Consider the following 17,860-nt stretch of genomic DNA (forward strand, 5'->3'; position numbering starts at 1 on the left):
ATCAGCCCTCAGATCAAGTATACAACTAAGGATTTAAAAGCTTAATGTTAGCATTCCATATTTAAAGTATTGCCTCATTAACAGTAAGCAGTACAGAAAAAAAAAAAAAAAAAAAAAAAAAAAAAATATCTTTTAAAAAAAAAAAAAAAAAAAAAAAAAAAAAAAAGATTTACTTGAGTGATTATGTCTTTGTCATAGGGATTGAACCTCATGAAAAACCACAATGAAAATCAACTACACTGACTTCAAATTCATGCCTGAAATACAAAGACTGCAGTTAGCAAGTCATCCAAATCATGTATACTGAATAACTGTAACAGTATATTTCTACTGTTCAGCTGTTCAATACAGAGTATCATTATTTTTACATATCATACCCATTAAATTTATCTGTGTATCCTTTTCTAAGCAGAGCGTGAAGCTAGCTCTATTAGTGATATGATCATTCCAAACAACCATGAGGGACCTGAGCGCATACCCCCTCCTATAGGTTTGACTGCCAGGGTAACAGAGACAGCACAGCTGAGGGCAACCCTCTTCATCTGGTGACCTTGGATGGAGCAGTCCCAAACAGCACTGCAGGGAAGCTTCAGCAAGGACYGACCTCATTCCTTTTGGAGCTGCTTTAAGTTGAACTATTACCATTAGGCTCCTGCCTAAGCTACAGCTCTTGCTGTGTCACAGCCATGCCTGTGCTTAGCCATGGCCCCTGTTGATCCAGACCAGTACCTTGACCTGTAGGCTGRCTGCCCAGCTGGGTCTCAGACCTGTCTTGCGACAATGTACTTGCCTGGCAATCACTGGACTGTGTCTGACCCTGGTTACCAACACCAGACCTGCTCTGCTCACCTCACTTGGGTACCATGGCACTGCGCCCTTACTAGCAAGGCCACTGTCTCTGTCCATTGTGTTATCACCCTCAGCTTCCAGCAAGCTGTCCCTTGCAGAGCAACCAGCCCTGCTGTTTGCTCCTGTCATTAACTTTTGCTGCAGTACTTGTTCAATTAAAGCTACAAAACAAAACTGCACATATTGCAAATCCACAGCTTATAGCTGTATACTGTAATTAGACTGATACACGGATAACTTACAACAGAGCTCATTTAGAACCAGGTTCTCAGTTGTGAAAACTAAGCATATTTCCACAGCATATTCAACTTTGATATAGCCTAAAATGCTTCCTCAATGAAGCTGTGCTCTGAGCAAAGGTCAGATCAGATTTCTTTTGAAGCAACAACTACTGAACCCACACAGGGCCTTCATAGTCTTTCAGTTCATTCTGACAATAATAAGCATTTTGCTAGTAAGGCCATGCTTCTGTGGCTGGGAGAAARGTGACATCCTTGCTCAGTAGCCAACACAATGGCACAGATACAGCAGTGCATTCAGGAACCAGAAAATCAAAGAGACCAGAGAGGTCATGTTCAAACACCGGCTGCAGGGATGGCAAGCCTTTTGGATAACAAATCATTAGAAAACATTGTAGATCATCACTCATGCTTACCTAAATTTCTATTAGTCCACTACTGAATTATGATGGAGATGAAAAAGCTGCTACTGATTTCAAAAGATCAGGCTTACTGAATTGTTGTAATTAATAAAAAAGACTTTGGTTTATAATTTTCCAGATTTTGTATGTTTTTATTCACAGTCACTGTAAATTTACATTTGACTGTAAAATCAAATGGAGATGGGTCTCCCTCTATTTTTTTCCTAGTGGAACTGCATGGATTTCAGTTGAATTACTCCTGACTTGCTCAGGTTTTGACTCCAAGAATGACAACCCCAGTATCTCAGTAGGTTTGCATTTGAAATATTTTTCTTTAATCAGATCAGCAAGAAATAAAAGGAAACACAAAGTAATATCTTTTGCAGTGCTCTGTGTATCCTTATTTCTGTATTAAATGAATCAGACACTTACTACTATACCAACGTTGTCAGGTATGGTTGTCAGCTATGGTTAAAAAAAAATAAAAACTCATGGTGAGATCAAATGTTGAAAACATCTTTATGTTTTCAACTTTGCAGATTAACACAGGCCATCACAAAACTCAGCAACACACACAAAGCTCTTGAGGGCTAGTAAGGGACAGAAGGCTCTTGAAGGCTAGTAATCAGAGCATTTACTGCATTTTTGCTCTTCCAACATGGGCAGTTACCGTTTCAGTCCTGTTTTTCTACACGCAGATGCACCTTTGCTTCTGAAGATATGGAAGGATTCTAAGTTTTATTTTAGATACATCAGCTGGTAGTAGTCTGAGTTGAATTTATTTTGCTCCATGCTCCCTAAACCTATTTTTGCTACTGTTCTCCAATTTTATTTCACCCATTATTCCTAAACTGAGAATGAATTAACAGAATGAAATGATGCTTTGCATGTCAAGCATGAGTAAGTTTTCATTTTCTTCCACATACTAGGTTAAATCATTTTGTAATTTCTACAATAAGATCCCAATCCTGTTTTCAGTTAATCCAAAAGATTTTTTTTGTGTGATGGCTTTTTTCAGCAACAGCTTCAGCAACTCTGGATTTGGCCCCTAAAATGCTATAATTATTTTAAGAATAATTTGGTAGGATTTTTGTGAACACTGAAATACTAAAATACTGTTCTCCTATACCTCCTACATGTGATCAAACTCCAAGTTTAACATTGTTTAACAGGTAAAAACAAAGTGAATGACTTTGTTTACCTATTCTTTTGCTGAAAAAAAACAGTAGGAGAAAATGCATGGACTGAATATATTCATGACATTGGGGCAAATCACAAAGTAATAAATTTGCTGGAGTAATGAATGTGCTCTTTCTCAACAAAAATTGAATTAAATTCCTGGGGCATTCTTTTGAATTGTGGTTACTTTGATTTTCCATTTATTCATGGCTTTGTATGTGGGRAAAAAAATGTAAGGATTATGTAAGACTTCAATGCTTATTTCATATACTAAATATATATTTAAAGTTATCAAAGTGATATTATGATTTCTAACTCTAAGTTAATTGGTCTCAACTTTCTGAGGCCATTAAGAGCTTCTCTCATTGTACTATTTTACATAGTCAATTTTGCTTTACCTGCATATCTTGAYGAGTGATGAAGCCTTTGCCTTCCAGATCACATATCTGAAAGAACTCCTTTGCTTTTCCCAATACAGTCTGTTCTGGGTCCTGTTCTCCAGTCCTGCTCCTCTCTGCATCTCCTGGGGACACACAACTGGCACAATTTCCTTGTGTTCTGTCCATTGTCAGAGTCTGGTCACAGGACTATTCTGGAATGCCACTATCCCATTTACTCACAAACTCTAATCTGAAACCTGTGCATGGAAGATAAGAAAAAGAGCAAATCAGACCTTCTCAATGATGCATTCCACACAACCATCTCTTTGACTAGCCACTAAAGCCTAGAAGAAGCTTCTTCTAGCCACAAAAGCCTAGAAGAAAAAGCTTTCTGAATATGCTTGCCTTTAACAGTCTGGAGTAATGACACTTCAAATGAGAGAGTAAATCAGGAGGGAGAGTCTGGAGAAAGGAGAGGAAGACAAAACTAGCTCTGAAGAGGAATCTCAAAGYAAAATCAACCAATTTAATGAGAAATATAGACAATTCGTTAATGTGAACAAAAAGAAAACACAAGAAATACACGCAAAATTAAAAAACAATTTAAAGACACAACAAGCACTCAGGTGGTATCCTTTTGACTGTGATCATCTTAATACCCTATATCACAATTTGTATCCAGTGCTTGGAATACAGCACATCCATATGATAACTAATGAATGGAAGATAATGGATGACTGAGGGAGCCTGATGAATCATATTCTTTAAATTAATTAAATAAAATTTAGAGAAAGAGAATGGATTATGCAATTCTGAAATATTTATTTAGATTCACCCTCATCAGCTAGGGCTTTGACTTTCACCCATGAAGGAGTACAATCATCCTCCAAAAGAGTCTTGGTGAAAATTTATATTACCTCTCTCTATTACCAGCCTTCTCTTCCCCAAGCTAAACAGGCCCAGCACTCACAGCCATTCCTCATAGGGCAGATGCTCCAGCCCTCTGATCATCTTTGTAGCCCTACGCTGGACTCTCTGCAGTAGCTCCATGTCTCTCTTGTCCTGGGGAGCCCAGAACTGGACACAGTACTCCAGGTGTGGCCTCACCAGGGCTGAGTAGAGGGGCAGGATCACCTCCCTCGACCTGCTGGCAGCACTCTTCTTCCTAATGCACCCCAGGAGACCATTGGCCTTCTTGGCCACAAGGGCACATTGCTGGCTCATGGTCAGTCTGTCATCCACCAGCACTCCCAGGTCTTTCTCTGCAGAGCTGCTCTCCAGAAGGTCAGCCCCCAGCTTGTACTGGTGCCTAGGGTTATTTTTCCCTAACTTCCTAGATGTACAGTTTCTCATGCTTCTGKTTTTCAGTGGTTTTCCATTTAGTTCTGACTTTCTATAAAGTGATTTCTCTACTAGCTGGTCCATGTCAGATTGTTCCAAGTGTATGAACTTTCCATGTTGTAGGTAAGTACAAAAGCACTGTATACAGGATAGTGCCATTGACTTCAATTCATCTTGTGATTTAGATGAGCAAATCACTCAAGCACTTTGAAACTCTATTTGGAGAATATCTGCAAATGTAGGTAAATTTAGCATATAATAATCTAGCTCTAGGGCTCTTTCCCATGTAGGTGAGCACACAGTTCTTGGAATTTTTTTTTCTTCTCTCTCTCTTTCTCTCTTGCAACTCTGATCATCCCAGGACTGTAGTTCAAATACTCTCCAAAGCTGAAATAAGGTGTTTCATAACCACAGAACTCAATTGTCAAAATCCTTCCTATGGCAGACCTCTAAACTCTACCATTGCCCAAGACAGTCATCACATGGCAGAGCAGATTTAAAAAAAAAAACAAAAACAAAAAAACAAACAAACAAACAAAAAAAAAAAACAGCAATACCATTTTAAGAGAAAGCTACTGATGGCCATATACAATGCCATTCTATTTTAAGAAACTTCCTCTCGTAACAGGCCTTACTTCAGTTTTCATGTAGTACAGTCAGGCATACTCTATAAACACAGATACCAACTATTTGAATAAAGATATTTTTCCTGAGTATGTATGCAACCTTCTGGCATTGCACAACATTCATTTCATTAGTGTGTGATCCCTCCAGTGGTGCTCACTGAACTCTACACCCAAAAAGTCACCGTAAGCTTCTCAGACAACTTGTGCTGATACACCCAAGCAGGCCCTGAAAAATGAACGTGGCTAGTAAATGCTATCATTTTGAGGGCCCACTCAGGGGCCCTGTGTGTTTCACCATGTTTGTTACATAAATGCCAAAACATGTAACAGTATCGCACCGAAAGGCTACAAGCTACAGAAGAGAGATATCTTGCACCATGTAGGATAAGATTATATAATGGGACATTTAACATATATCCCATATAGGTAACATACAACTACCTTTTGATAGTTACCTTAAACAAACCTGGAAAGACAGCAGAGAAAAAACAAAGAATCTAAGGTACGCTGCGGTGAATCTATTGAGGATTCTCAGGGCTCTGAAGTGGTACTGTGGGTTCCTAATTCAAAGTCCCATGTCACACACACGAGGACAAGGAGACATGTCTGAAGCCTTGTTCTCTTCCGACACAGGAAAATATTGCAGACATAAGAGGGGGCATTTGGCTATTACAACTGCCCTTTCTTTTCTAGCTAGAAAATTTCTAGCTCAGAAAGTCTGTTAACAATCGTCAACTAGAAAGTTATACTAAGGGAAAGATCACTCTGTCATTGCTCTGTTTCTTAATCCTTTTCCCAAAGTTTCCAATATTAGCCAGTCTTGGAAACAGTATATGAGCTGGATGAATCTTTACTTTGTCCCAGCAAGCCACATTCAGACTGCGGCAGTATTATCTGGATCAGATTCTCCTTTCATTTTGCTTTTACACTGCTAAAATTTCACTTATAAAGTAAATTCTTGACTGACACTGTGTAAGAGGTAATCAAAATTAGACCACCAATTTCAACTTACCAGTGACACTAACGTTAAATTAGGTTCAAAGATACCAAAATTCAGTGGGATAAGTGCAGCCTAAAGATGGTCTTGACAAGCTCTGACTCACAAGCCTAAGGTTTTAGATAATCATCAAATTTTTCTTTTTCAAACTTCAGCAATTTCTTGAAAGGCCACAACTGCAGGAATTTTCTAAGCTAATCACTGTAGTAAATGTTGCCAGTCCCTGTATTTGTGCACAGGAGCATAGACTTTCTTAAGTAAAAAAATGACTATTCAACTAACAGTCAATTGCATGTGAAAGAAGAATAAAGACAGAATAAAAAATGGTGGAACAAAGAGCCACTRTGCACTGTTTGATAAAGTTATTTACGTTTAGCAAACAGCACAGATATGATTCAGAAAACGTCACCATACTTTCTAAATAATTCTATACCACAAAATAAAATTACGTGCATTACAGGAGCCTCACCTTCTTAGAAGTTGCCCCACCTTTCACACACACYGTAAAACTTGCTACACTACAAGCAGAAGTCACCCACTATCTTAAATATAGCAGGAAATTAAATTAGAGCACGCATTAATATTCTTAATCATTAGACCTGCTTCCACAGCTAGTACAGTTTGTTTTAATCCCTAAAGTGTGCTGATACCTTGCAAATCCTGGTAATAACATGAAAGATTAAAATTGCAATTTACCCCATTACTGGAGCACCACTGTAATTATTCCAAGGTCAGTTCTAAATAATAAAAGTAGCTTCATCTGCTCATCCATCTGATAGAGAAAATCAACTGTTTACAATTTGAAAACTGTATGTTAACATCTTTAATATCCATTCTTTTAACTACAAACATAGCATCATGTAAAAATAGGTCATACCATGAGCTGATGTAAACAAGCATAGCTCCAATTAATACTTAGCAAAGGTTGTGAGCTTTATGAGTTTTCTTACAGCTGGTTAATCATGAGGCATTTTTGGACTGATTTTCAAAAGGCAGGTCACTGCCAATATTCCAACTGACATTTTGATCCATCATGATTTTCCAGTCTAGTGTGCCATAAATCATCAAACATTAGAGTTACATAGCAGTGCTGATCCACAGATTTCAGAAGTTACGTATTGTGACAATCTTACTCTCCCTCATTTTGATTGTTAAAAACATATGAAGCTATTCTACTTGTATTCCCATTTCTGAGTCTCTGTATTTCAATAAAGAATTTTTTTAGCTTCTCYCTGTTCCACAATAGGTAGACACTTTTTGTCCTAAAGTTTAACTTCAAGACTTTTCAACACTTATACATAAAAAAGAGAAAAAAGATTATGAAATGTTATATGGCTCACTGAAAAAAAAAGGAAAAAAAAGAAAGAAAAAGAAAAAGATATGAAGACACCAGTATCATCCAATTATTTAGTTAGCAATGTGATGCAGACTTTTGAGTTTCAGTATATATTTTCTTAGGACATTATTTTTAATTTTCTTTTTATTTGAACTCTAATTGTAATTCAAAGGTTATTCAGTTGCTCAATATCTCTGAAAGACAGATGAAAAGATAAGAAAAAACTTTTGTACTGTGAGGGTGGTCAAAAACTGGAACAAGTTGCCCAGAGATGTTGAGGAGTCTCCATTCTTGGAGATATTCAACTCCAACTGTTGAGCAACCCTGGCCCTGAGCAACCTCCTCTAGTTGACAATGCTTTGAGTGAGGAAGTTGGACTAGATAATCTCCAGATCTCTGTTCCAACCTCAACACCTTGGAGATTCTATGATTCTGTCCGAATCTATGAATAATTTATAAAGAATCACTTCAAAAATAAATAGTTCTCACAGAAAAAGGGCAATTTTTTTCTCATTATTCCTTTTCCCAAGTTACTGAAAGAAGGTTGGTTTTCATTATTCTCTGAAATCAGATCATTTACTTACCTGCCTGGATACAGATTGATTAGCCCAGTGTTAGGCCCATTTAAAAAAAAGTAGCAAGTCCTTCAAGAAAGAAGACAACACTAGTGGACCTCAAAATCATTTTAGCCATTTTAAGTGATTTTTTTGAGCTCAAGACAGAAATCCAAGTTCTGTATTTGTAACAACTATCAAAGACACAAAGCCATGCACTTGAAAAAATCCCTATTTTTCCTCTATTGACTAAAACAATTACCATTTAAGCATTCACAAAAGCATTATTAAGTCTGACTTAACCATATATATGAATACCTAAACTTAACAAGATGAAGAACGTGACTTTCATTTCTCCAACTAAATTTGATTTTTCAAGCAAAACCATGCAAGTGTGTCCTAACAGCTTCCTTTCTTCATAGTCTGAATTCACTGACCAGGTAGCTTCTTTCATGATGCACAATCTTGTTCATGTTAGGAGACAGTACAACGTAGGTGGGGGAGTTTAACTGTGAAGGGGAGAATTCTCAGGCAGGATGGAGTTCCTATGAAGGACAACAGGACAGTCAGAAAGCAATGTGCCATGAAGATAATTTTAAGGGAGCAGCTAAGGCATGCAGGGAAGGAATTGTGCATCCACTTGTGTAAAAAAGGAAATTTTTAAGTATATAGAAATTCCTGTCTTGTGAGTGAATTTGAGTTGGACATCCAAATTCTGTTTTAAAATAGACTTAGTAGAAATTCTTCAGCCAGCCCTGATTGTAAATTTTAAAGCCGAAGGGGACAATTATGTTTGTCTGCTTCAGTGTTCTGCAAGACACATACTCAAAGCTTCATTTATACTGTGATAGCTCTGTAGATTTCCATAAAATTATTTCTGATTTACATCAGTATAAGAAAGAGAGAGAAGCAGAAATTAAGGAGAGAAAAGGCTTGGGAGATGAGTTTGTGGGTTATAAATACTGACATGGCAACCATATAAATGGAATTACTCATTTTTCAGATAACTGGTTAAAGAAAAGAAAAGACTTAAAACTAAAGAACAAGGAAGAAAAACAGGCTATATATTAGAAGCACATTCTCCACAATGTATTTGGAAAATACAGGAGAAAACAGAAGAGATGCTAAAAGTGACAGCAGTAATGATTCCAAATGTGGCTAGAGAGGACTTCATAGAGTGGTACAGTGCCTTACTCCTCACTTGGCTTTGCCCCTAGATGCGGGCCTCAACCTACAAATCCAAGCCTTATAGAAAGATACTACCTCTCTTCTGTGCATGATCATGCGGGATCTCAGCTCTCCAACTGTAGATCTCATCCTTATTAAGCTTTTTTATTTTTAACATCTACATCCAAACAATTAGCTTTCACTGGGTTTGGAAGAAAATTTGTATTTCTCAGATGTCAGCTTCCCACACAGACAGAGAAGAAAGCTGTCTGTACAGCCTCTATGGAAGCAGTAAACAAAATTGTCCATGGGGCAAAATGTAGATATCAAGAAGTAACAAAAGTAACAAAAGATAGCTAGCAGGTTTATCTAACCTTCAGTCTGCTCCTTCTATATGGAGACACTAATAACTAATGTACAGGCAGCTATAATCACAGAACCTCTCACTCACCTTCCAGGACTCTCTTCTCTCATTTTTGGTGCCTAAATATTAGCAGCTCTTGGGGATAATACTGAAGAGGCACCATGATGTTAAAAGAACCTCCTAAGTGCTGTTAAGCTCCTTGAGGAAAAAAAAAAACTTCTCTAAGTGGTTAGACTTTTAGTGGAAATGCACCTTTTCCACTTGCTTCATTGCTTCAGAAGCTTCCTTTTTAATGTATTTAAGAAGTGTCTTTGTCATGCTGGGAACCCAAATATTCTGCTTATGTAGGGAATTAAAAAGGCACAAGAAGCATCAATAATCTTTTCCCAGTAATTCAGGAGCCCTAATCCTCTTGTTTCTTGATACAATATTACATTAAAGTAAGTATGGCACCATACCTACTTGTAGTGGAAAGTCTAACTAAGAATAATCAAACTCTGTTCCAGTACACTACTAGGGAAACTATCAGATGGAATGATTGCGTTGCCCAGTGACTCAGTAAGAACAGTACTGCCATTGCTAGTAACAGACAATAGGTTTTCTGGAAATCACTATTGTAGAATAATCTTGGGATCACCAGTGCTGTGAGCACCCTGCCTGCTGCCTCTGCCTGTTTCAAGGACCCAGGCTCTCCTTCTTTCCCTTCACTTGGTCTTACTGCCTGATTCAAGGACATTTTCTTCAAAAAGATGTTTTCCCCCTCTCTTGTTCCTTCCCTGCCTACCTGTTGCAGGAACCTTGACTCTTCAGGAAACCTTCGACCTGTCAAACATTCAAGCAGGATGGTGGTGTAAGTGTGTGTGTATTCCCCTATGTTCCTCTCTAGCGCTCTAACCCCTCAGTAAAACCTTATTGCATAAAAACACATGCTAGTTACTTACTCTGGGCAATGACATTGGCTAACATTTGTGGCTGCAGCATTGTTTTTGTAAATGTTAGCATGTAAACGGTAGTTACATTATCAGTTGCATAATCAATATATCCTATTTCACCATTTCTTTGACTTCTTTCCAAAATAGAAAATGTTATTTGAGATTATGATTTAAGCAAAACCTACTATCAAGAAGGAGGACCCTACAACACACAGAACACATTCCAAGCAGGGTGAAAACAACAGTCAATTGCCTTTACTTGACTGCACAATTTACTGTGTTTCATTGTCCCCAGCATTGAAAGTAAATGCAAATCATTAAAATACATCATTCTACTAAAGAACAATGTAATCTGTAATACGATGTTCTTGCAGAAAGTATTATCTGTTGACAAATTATTTGCTTTGAGAACAGACCACCTCTGAATTGAAGTCCTGGAAAATATTTTGGTAAATTAAATACTTTCCTTTCAATTGACTTATCTTTCAGGATTTCATAATGACCTGCTGCTATATGGAGCCACTTTCAGCTAATGAAATCTAGTCAACATAAACATTTGAAAAGAGGTGTAAAGTACATCATTTTTACAAAAAAAAATCTTGAAACATTCTGCCTCCTCCAAAGATCATCACTAAAACTGTAACAACTTCTGAATGAAAACTAAAATGTTTTCTTTGCACCAAAACCAACAAAAAATTGGTTTGAAATTACTTGAAATCTAACATACATTCTACTTCTAGTATGTTACGTCTTTCAACCATTATGCATTATCCATGATTGGAAGGTTTAGTGTACTTCATTCTGTATAGTTCTACAAAAAGCAACCTTTGCAACACAATTAGAAATGCATTATTTTGGCTTCTTAATTGTAATTTAAGTCATCATTATTTTCAAGTGGAAATACAACTTCCTCATTTGTGAGTCAGCTGGTCAAAACCTAGTTCTTGCAATTATGCAGGATCCCTGCCTCCATTATGCTGCACTCCATGCTAACTAACAAAAGTTCTTCAGCAAGACTGTTCAACATTCCTGACATCCTCTAAGACTTTGCACAGAAGAGAGAAGACAAGTCATCTGAGAAAAAAGGGCTATAGCATGTGGCTCCAGGTAGGGTAAATATCTTTTGGCCAGGTTCCCTGGAGATCACAGGCCCTTCAAGGGAGCCTGCACCCTGGCCACAGCTCAGCAACATGGTATCTTCCCACTGTGTAATAGTATGGCTAATCAATCATTCTTGTCTGGTAAAAAGGAGATATCAGAGCAAGGAGCAGTCTGTGACACAACAGGGCAAATATATAATAGCGGTATAGCAGAAGAAGAGCATGAGAAGGAAGTCAAATAGATATTAGACTGAGACATGGAGCACAATAAATGTGACAGTGACTAAGTGCGGCATATGGGATAGAACTCCCAGTAAGCTAGCCTCTACTTTGTTTATCTGACCCTTTGCTGATTCAACTTACTAAATGTGGGAAAGAACTACCCCAGAAAGGTAAGAATAGCACATCATTTTCTGCTGGTTAAGTAAGCTGAATGAGCTCACCATGTCAGAGAAGTATCATGGCCTAAAGCCACAGCACAAAGACTATGTGGTTGGAAGCAGGGAAGAGAGAACAGACTAGGGCTGCCACTTTGGGCAGAAGAAAGCTGTTAATTCTGCTCAGTCACATTGCATGATACCATCCTTAATGTCTCAGTCATTAATTTTAAGGGTCACAAAAAATTCTTCTTACTAAAGGGGAAAAAAAAAAGAAAGAAAAGGAAAGAGTTCTTTGTGTAGTTGCTATACAAAAGGGGCATCTTTCTTGTGGTAGAGGCAGAAAACGTATCATAGTGGCTTTTAATCTGCAGCTTGGCACGGGAACCCATCTATTAAATGCCCAGGTTAGAATTGCTAGATTCATAAACAAATGCAAACTCACCCTTCCAAGGATTATGGCAGGGGGAAGTTCCATTGTAGTGCAGCAGATCAGTAACACTTCCTAGCCATAGATATGCCTTAACATTGCCTGCTGGAATAAAAGTCACCCATTCTAAAGATAACAGTGTATTAACTCCATATCACTAGTATGACTTCCTGAAACATGAAACATGGCACAGTCTATCCAGAGTTTAGGCTAGCTTACCTGATGATCTTGTTCTTTGTAAAAACTATAAGACAACAAAAAGTAATATATTAATACAGATGAGGTAGAAATGGGTGAAATTTAAATATAAAGGTAGCAGTCACTATTGTTACACTTAGTTATGTTAACATATCGACATTATTCAACTCCATGAAGTAACTTCTTTTAATATTACTTTTATGCCTGCATAGTTTCTTCAGTTTTGATGTAAAGAAGGAGTGATTACATCATTAAAAAATAAAGTAATACTTGGGCTTAATAGTTATTATACTGAAGACAGCACCATCTGCTGTTCTCTGCTGCCTTTGGATCACTGAAATTCAGCTCTCCTGAAATTAATAGAAAGATTCCTACCAACATCAGCAAAGGATCAAGAGCACAGCCTGACTCATAATTACTGATATCTGAAAGCAAAAACCTTTTTCTCTATCATCTGCTACTTAAATGAAGATTATCATTTATCCCATAACTTTGCAGGAACAAAAGTTACTTCTGTCTCCACACTTACCAGACAGGTTGCAGATAAGAAAATATGAGAATTTAGTATTTTATAAATATAAAATGGTTAACAAATATTATTTGGTCATGCAAACAATTCTGTTGACTCTTATTAGAGCTTTAAAAAATTCTCTAATACTGTCAGCAGAATTGACAGTGTTCACSAACAAGATCAGGAAAATGAAGTCGATGAGGCCTTTTACAGACAGCTGGAAGTAGCCTCACAATTGCAGGCACTGGTTCACATGGGGGACTTCTACCACCCTGATATCTGCTGGAAGGACAACACAGCTAGGCGTAAACAGTCCAGGAGGCTCCTGCACAGCATCAGTGATAACCTTTTGACACAGGTAGTTGAGCAGTCAATGAGAAGGGGTGCACTGCTGCATGATATACTAACAAACAAAGAAGGACTGGTTAGAGAYGTGAAGGTTGGAGGCACCCTTGGCTGCAGTGACCATGAGACAGTGGAATTCAGGATTCTGCATGGAGGAAGCAAGGCAATAAGTAGCATCACAACYCTGGGCTTCAGGAGAGCAGGCTTTGGCCTCTTCATGGACCTACTTGGAGGAAGCCTATGGGTTAAGGCCTTAGAAGGAAGAGAAGGAAGCWGAAGTCCAAGAGACCTGGCTACTATTCAAGCATCACTTCCTCCAAGCTCAAGAGCGGTGCATCCCTTTGAGCAGGAAGTCCAGCATGGCAGGCAGGAGACCTGCATGGATGAGCAAGGAGCTCCTAGCAAAACCCAAACAGAAGAAAGAAGTACACAGAAGGTGGAAGAGGGGACAGGCCACATGGGAGGAATGTTGCCAGAGTAGGCAAGGATGCAACAAGGAAGGTCCATTTGGAATTAAATCTGGCAAGGGATGTCCAGGATAACAAGAAGGGCTTCTTCAAATACAATGGTAGCAAGAGGAAGACCAGGGAGAGGGTGGGCCCACTGCTGTATGGGGTGGGGGCCTTGGTGACGAAGGATACAGGGAAGGCAGAGTTACTGAATGCTGCCTTTGCTTCAGTCTTCACTGCTAAGGGCAGCCCTCAGGAATCCCAGACTCTGGAGACAAGAGAGCAAGTCTGGAGAAAGGAAGACTTTCCTTTTGTTGTGGCTGATAGGTTAGAGATCATTTAGGCAAAGCTGACATCCACAGATCCATGGGCCCTGATGTGATGCCCCCGCAAGTACCAAGGGAGCTGGCACATGTTGTTGCCAGGCCATTCTCCATCACCTTTGAAAGGTCGTGGAGAACAGCAGAGGTTCCTGAGGACTGGAAGAAAGCCAGTGTCACTCCAGTCTTCAAAAAGGGCAAGAAGGAGGACCCAGGAAACTACAAGCTGGTCAACCTCACCTCCTTCCCTGGAAAGGTGATGGAACGGCTCATTCTGGATGTCATCTCCAAGCATATGGAGGAAAAGAAGGTGATCAGGAGTAGTCAGCATGGATTCACCAAGGGGAAATCCTGCTTAACAATCTGACAGCCTTCTATGATGACGTGACTGGCTGGGCAGACAAGGGGAGAGCAGTGGAAAACTGCAAAATCATGAGAGCTTATCATTTGTCAGTGAATGAAAACATGAGGACGAAAAGAGAGAAAACTTTGATAAGCACTACAGAAATCTTGTGGGCTGAGGAAACCACAATTAAAGCTTGTACAGTAATACTGTCTAGTGCATTAACTTCTGCTACTTTCTTTATAGATCTTTTCCAGTCTACAACACAATAGAAGAAAGGGGAAGAAGTGTCTTAAACATAACCAGACATATCATCTCTTTCATTTCATTCACAATGAATTTAAATCTCCATAGATTAGTAGACTAATCCTCCAGATTAGGAGACTGTTAACTACTATTGCCCTAAATCTCTTTTGCTATTTAATCAGTTGCAAGAAATACATCTGGTCTTTGTAGTTGAAATACTGATCTTTTTTCCTGTTAGTAAGCTGTGTTTTCTGTTAATAAATTATCTTTAGTACAGAGAAGACTGACATTTAATTTTCACTCTTTTGGCTGTAATAGCTATCTTCTCAAGTTGAACAATACTGAAGTCCCAAGTGAGAAGTTTGGGGACCAGATATCTGAGTGCTTAGGACATCTCACAGACAATTGATAAACTTTTACCAATATACCAGAATTCATACAACCCAGCTAAAAGCAAAAGTGAAACTAACTTGGAGACTGATGTTAAAAAACACAAAGTTGCAAAAAGAAAGTAGAAAAKTATGTTAAATTAGTCAGAGTGCTTATTCTGGATGAAAGAATCACTAAAGATTAAGAATGTTGAATTACAGAGGGATCAGACCATTCCCCAACTGTAGCAGTACTCAAGTTTCATTATCTGCAGTCAAAATCTGCTACACTGCTTAAATATATTAAGAAATATAATAATGTGTTCGCAGCAAAAAGTTCCTTTATAGCTATCACTTGGAGTTATAAAAAATGTTCAATATCAAGAAAGACAGAAAACTGAATCAGTACCACACTGGTGGCAAGTAGTGTAAAACTGACATCAAATTAGTGTAAAGGAATACAAGCATTGTCTTTGTAACTATCAGTAACAGTATCGCTTTCAGCTTCAGTGAGCAGCTGTTGGGTTTTTCTCCACCCTGAAGGCAGTCACCATCCACAACTTCAGTCAATTAACTTTTCCATTTGCAGGAAGTGTACACTAAAAACCAGCTAGACAGCTTCAAAAGTAACCAGGACAGAAATGAGTTCCTGCCCAGATACTCATTTGGCCTCCGTGTGAAGCTACATATGGACTGTTGTAGAACCACTATGAAGAATATCAGTTACAGCACTTTGGGGCACCACCTTTATAATGTTCTTTATATAGAAGGAACCATGACATTTCACACTCCAGCATACTTAGATAACTTCCTGAATGCAAGTTTCTCACCTCATTTTATTCCAGTGTTGGTGTAACAGCTATTCAGAGAAGGGGAAAAAGGCATAGTGGGTCCCACAGTGGGGTCTGGTCTGGTGACCACTGTGGCTCTAACCTGCTGCCTTCCAGCAAAAGAGTGAGCTTAGGGTTAACAAGAAGGGTCAGGGCCTACGAGTGTGGTGTCCAACACTCACAGAGGCTGAAGAAACACTGCCTCACTATGGCTGCACTGCAGCCAGCTCRGCAGTGCTAGCTGAGCGACCAGTCAGGGTGATTTGGCCTCCCCTCCGAGCTCTTCTAAGCTCCCTCACAGCAAATGCCTCCCGCCCTGCTGTAAAAGCAGCCACCACTCCAAAAGGAAGGGGCAGAGACATCACTCAGCACTTGGGCTCAGGAAATACAAWGATAACAGCTATCACTGGCATGGTGCCAGCATCTGCTAAGCCCTGCCAGGACGCCTGCAAGGCGATGTTCTCTCACAGACAGCCCTGCACAGGAAGCAAAACTTGCAACCAGCATAGTGCAGAGAAAGAGCAGAGCATTGTTGAGACACCTTGGATCTGCAGAGAAGGGCAAAGCAGATGCCACGGATGTGTTTCCACCAGCAGCTCAGTTAGGAGCATCTGGCTTTGCACCATCTTCTCTCTCCTCCCCAGAATCTTCTGGCCCCAACTCACCTCCTGCCGCTCCCTGCAGGTGCCCAGGAGAAGGTACAATACCCGCCCTGCTGGCTGGCCAGTGTGGCCGGCCTTCCCCTGTGTGCGCCTCAGCTAGTGTTGCAGTAAGAGCGGAGGAAGGTCGAAACAACTTCCTAAACTTTGTTGGGGCGGGGGTGGCATCTTCGACTACTGGCCCGCCGTGCTGCGGGGGTGGGACCACGGTGAGCTGGCCTCCTCCCGCCAGTCTCCGCCTCCCCGGCAACGCTTGGAGCTCGGTGCGGTGAAGTGTGGGGTTATGTTTGCCTCTGGCTCAGAAGGGCCAACCCAGAGCTGCCCCTGAGTCACATTGGAGAGCCAGGAGAACTTCACTAGGCACTGCCGTTCCCGGCTGCACCTGCAGCCAGGACTAAGGGCAAATGGCTTTCTGGGGGAGGCATGTGGACTTATCTCCATGTAACCTGAATAACATATGGCAGAGGGGTTTGAAGGAGTGTGGGTCAGCTTGTCCACAACAGGATCTTTAGGTGCAGCTGATGGAAATGAGCCAGCTTCTCAAACTGGCCCAAGTCCAGTTGCCCACATACAGAAGATGACAACAGAACTGACTTCACATCCAATTGATTCAGAGTTTTATATTTTGAAAAAAAAAAATGAAAAATGTCGTGCTAGGCTGTGTCTGCGTCTGGGAGCAGATTCTCTGAGAACTCACCCTCCCCTCCTCAGAAGAGAAAAAAACTCAGCTTAGTTCTCATCACTGTAGATGTCACAACATCAGAAGAGCTCTTAAGGCATGGTCCTTATGATATATTCCAATCCAGCATACTTGCTAGAGCAATTCACTCAGTTGTATTTGACTTCAAAATAGGCATCTCCATGAACAGAGAAATACTTAGAAGGAAATTAAAAGGGACAGCTGAAATACCAGTATAATGGCAGGTGGCATAAAGATGTTTATAGGCATATAACATGTTACATATATAATGATTAAAGGTATTATATTACCTGCTTAGTGTACATACATAGCCACAAATGGCTATGAAACAGACTGCCTCCAAAACTATCTGCTTCACACAATTATACATGATTAAATGGCAGTATAAAGGAAGCAACTACAGGTAAAAAGCTATTTAGAAAGTAGTTGTTTAAAAATAAGAAAAATGGAGAAAAAATCATAAATCGTAAGACAGGACAATTAAGATTTTGAAGAGCAATTTAGGAACGCTGCAGTTAACACTAAAAATGCTGTGAAACAACCAGAAGCTCAAGCCTGCCACCAGAATCTGTGTAGCAAGTAGACAACAGAGATAAAGCAAAGCTATGTCCAAAGCTGG

The 17,860-nt window shown here is 39.6% G+C and overlaps 1 protein-coding gene across 1 annotated transcript in view; it reads right to left on the reverse strand.

Moving 5' to 3' along the window:
- The window catches only part of CRACR2A (calcium release activated channel regulator 2A), a 67,160-nt gene extending 50,536 nt beyond the window's left edge, over positions 1-16,624 (reverse strand). The window contains 2 exon segments of the mRNA XM_085298796.1: positions 3,067-3,243; positions 16,548-16,624. Of these exon segments, the coding sequence (XP_085154922.1) occupies positions 3,067-3,234 (168 nt within the window). The 5' untranslated portion in view covers positions 3,235-3,243; positions 16,548-16,624.
- Positions 16,625-17,860: the final 1,236 nt, after the last annotated feature.

The sequence above is a fragment of the Rhea americana genome, unplaced genomic scaffold (genome assembly GCF_003343005.1).
Source record: "Rhea americana isolate MKP2758 unplaced genomic scaffold, rheAme1 scaffold_142, whole genome shotgun sequence".
Lineage (NCBI taxonomy): Eukaryota > Metazoa > Chordata > Aves > Rheiformes > Rheidae > Rhea > Rhea americana.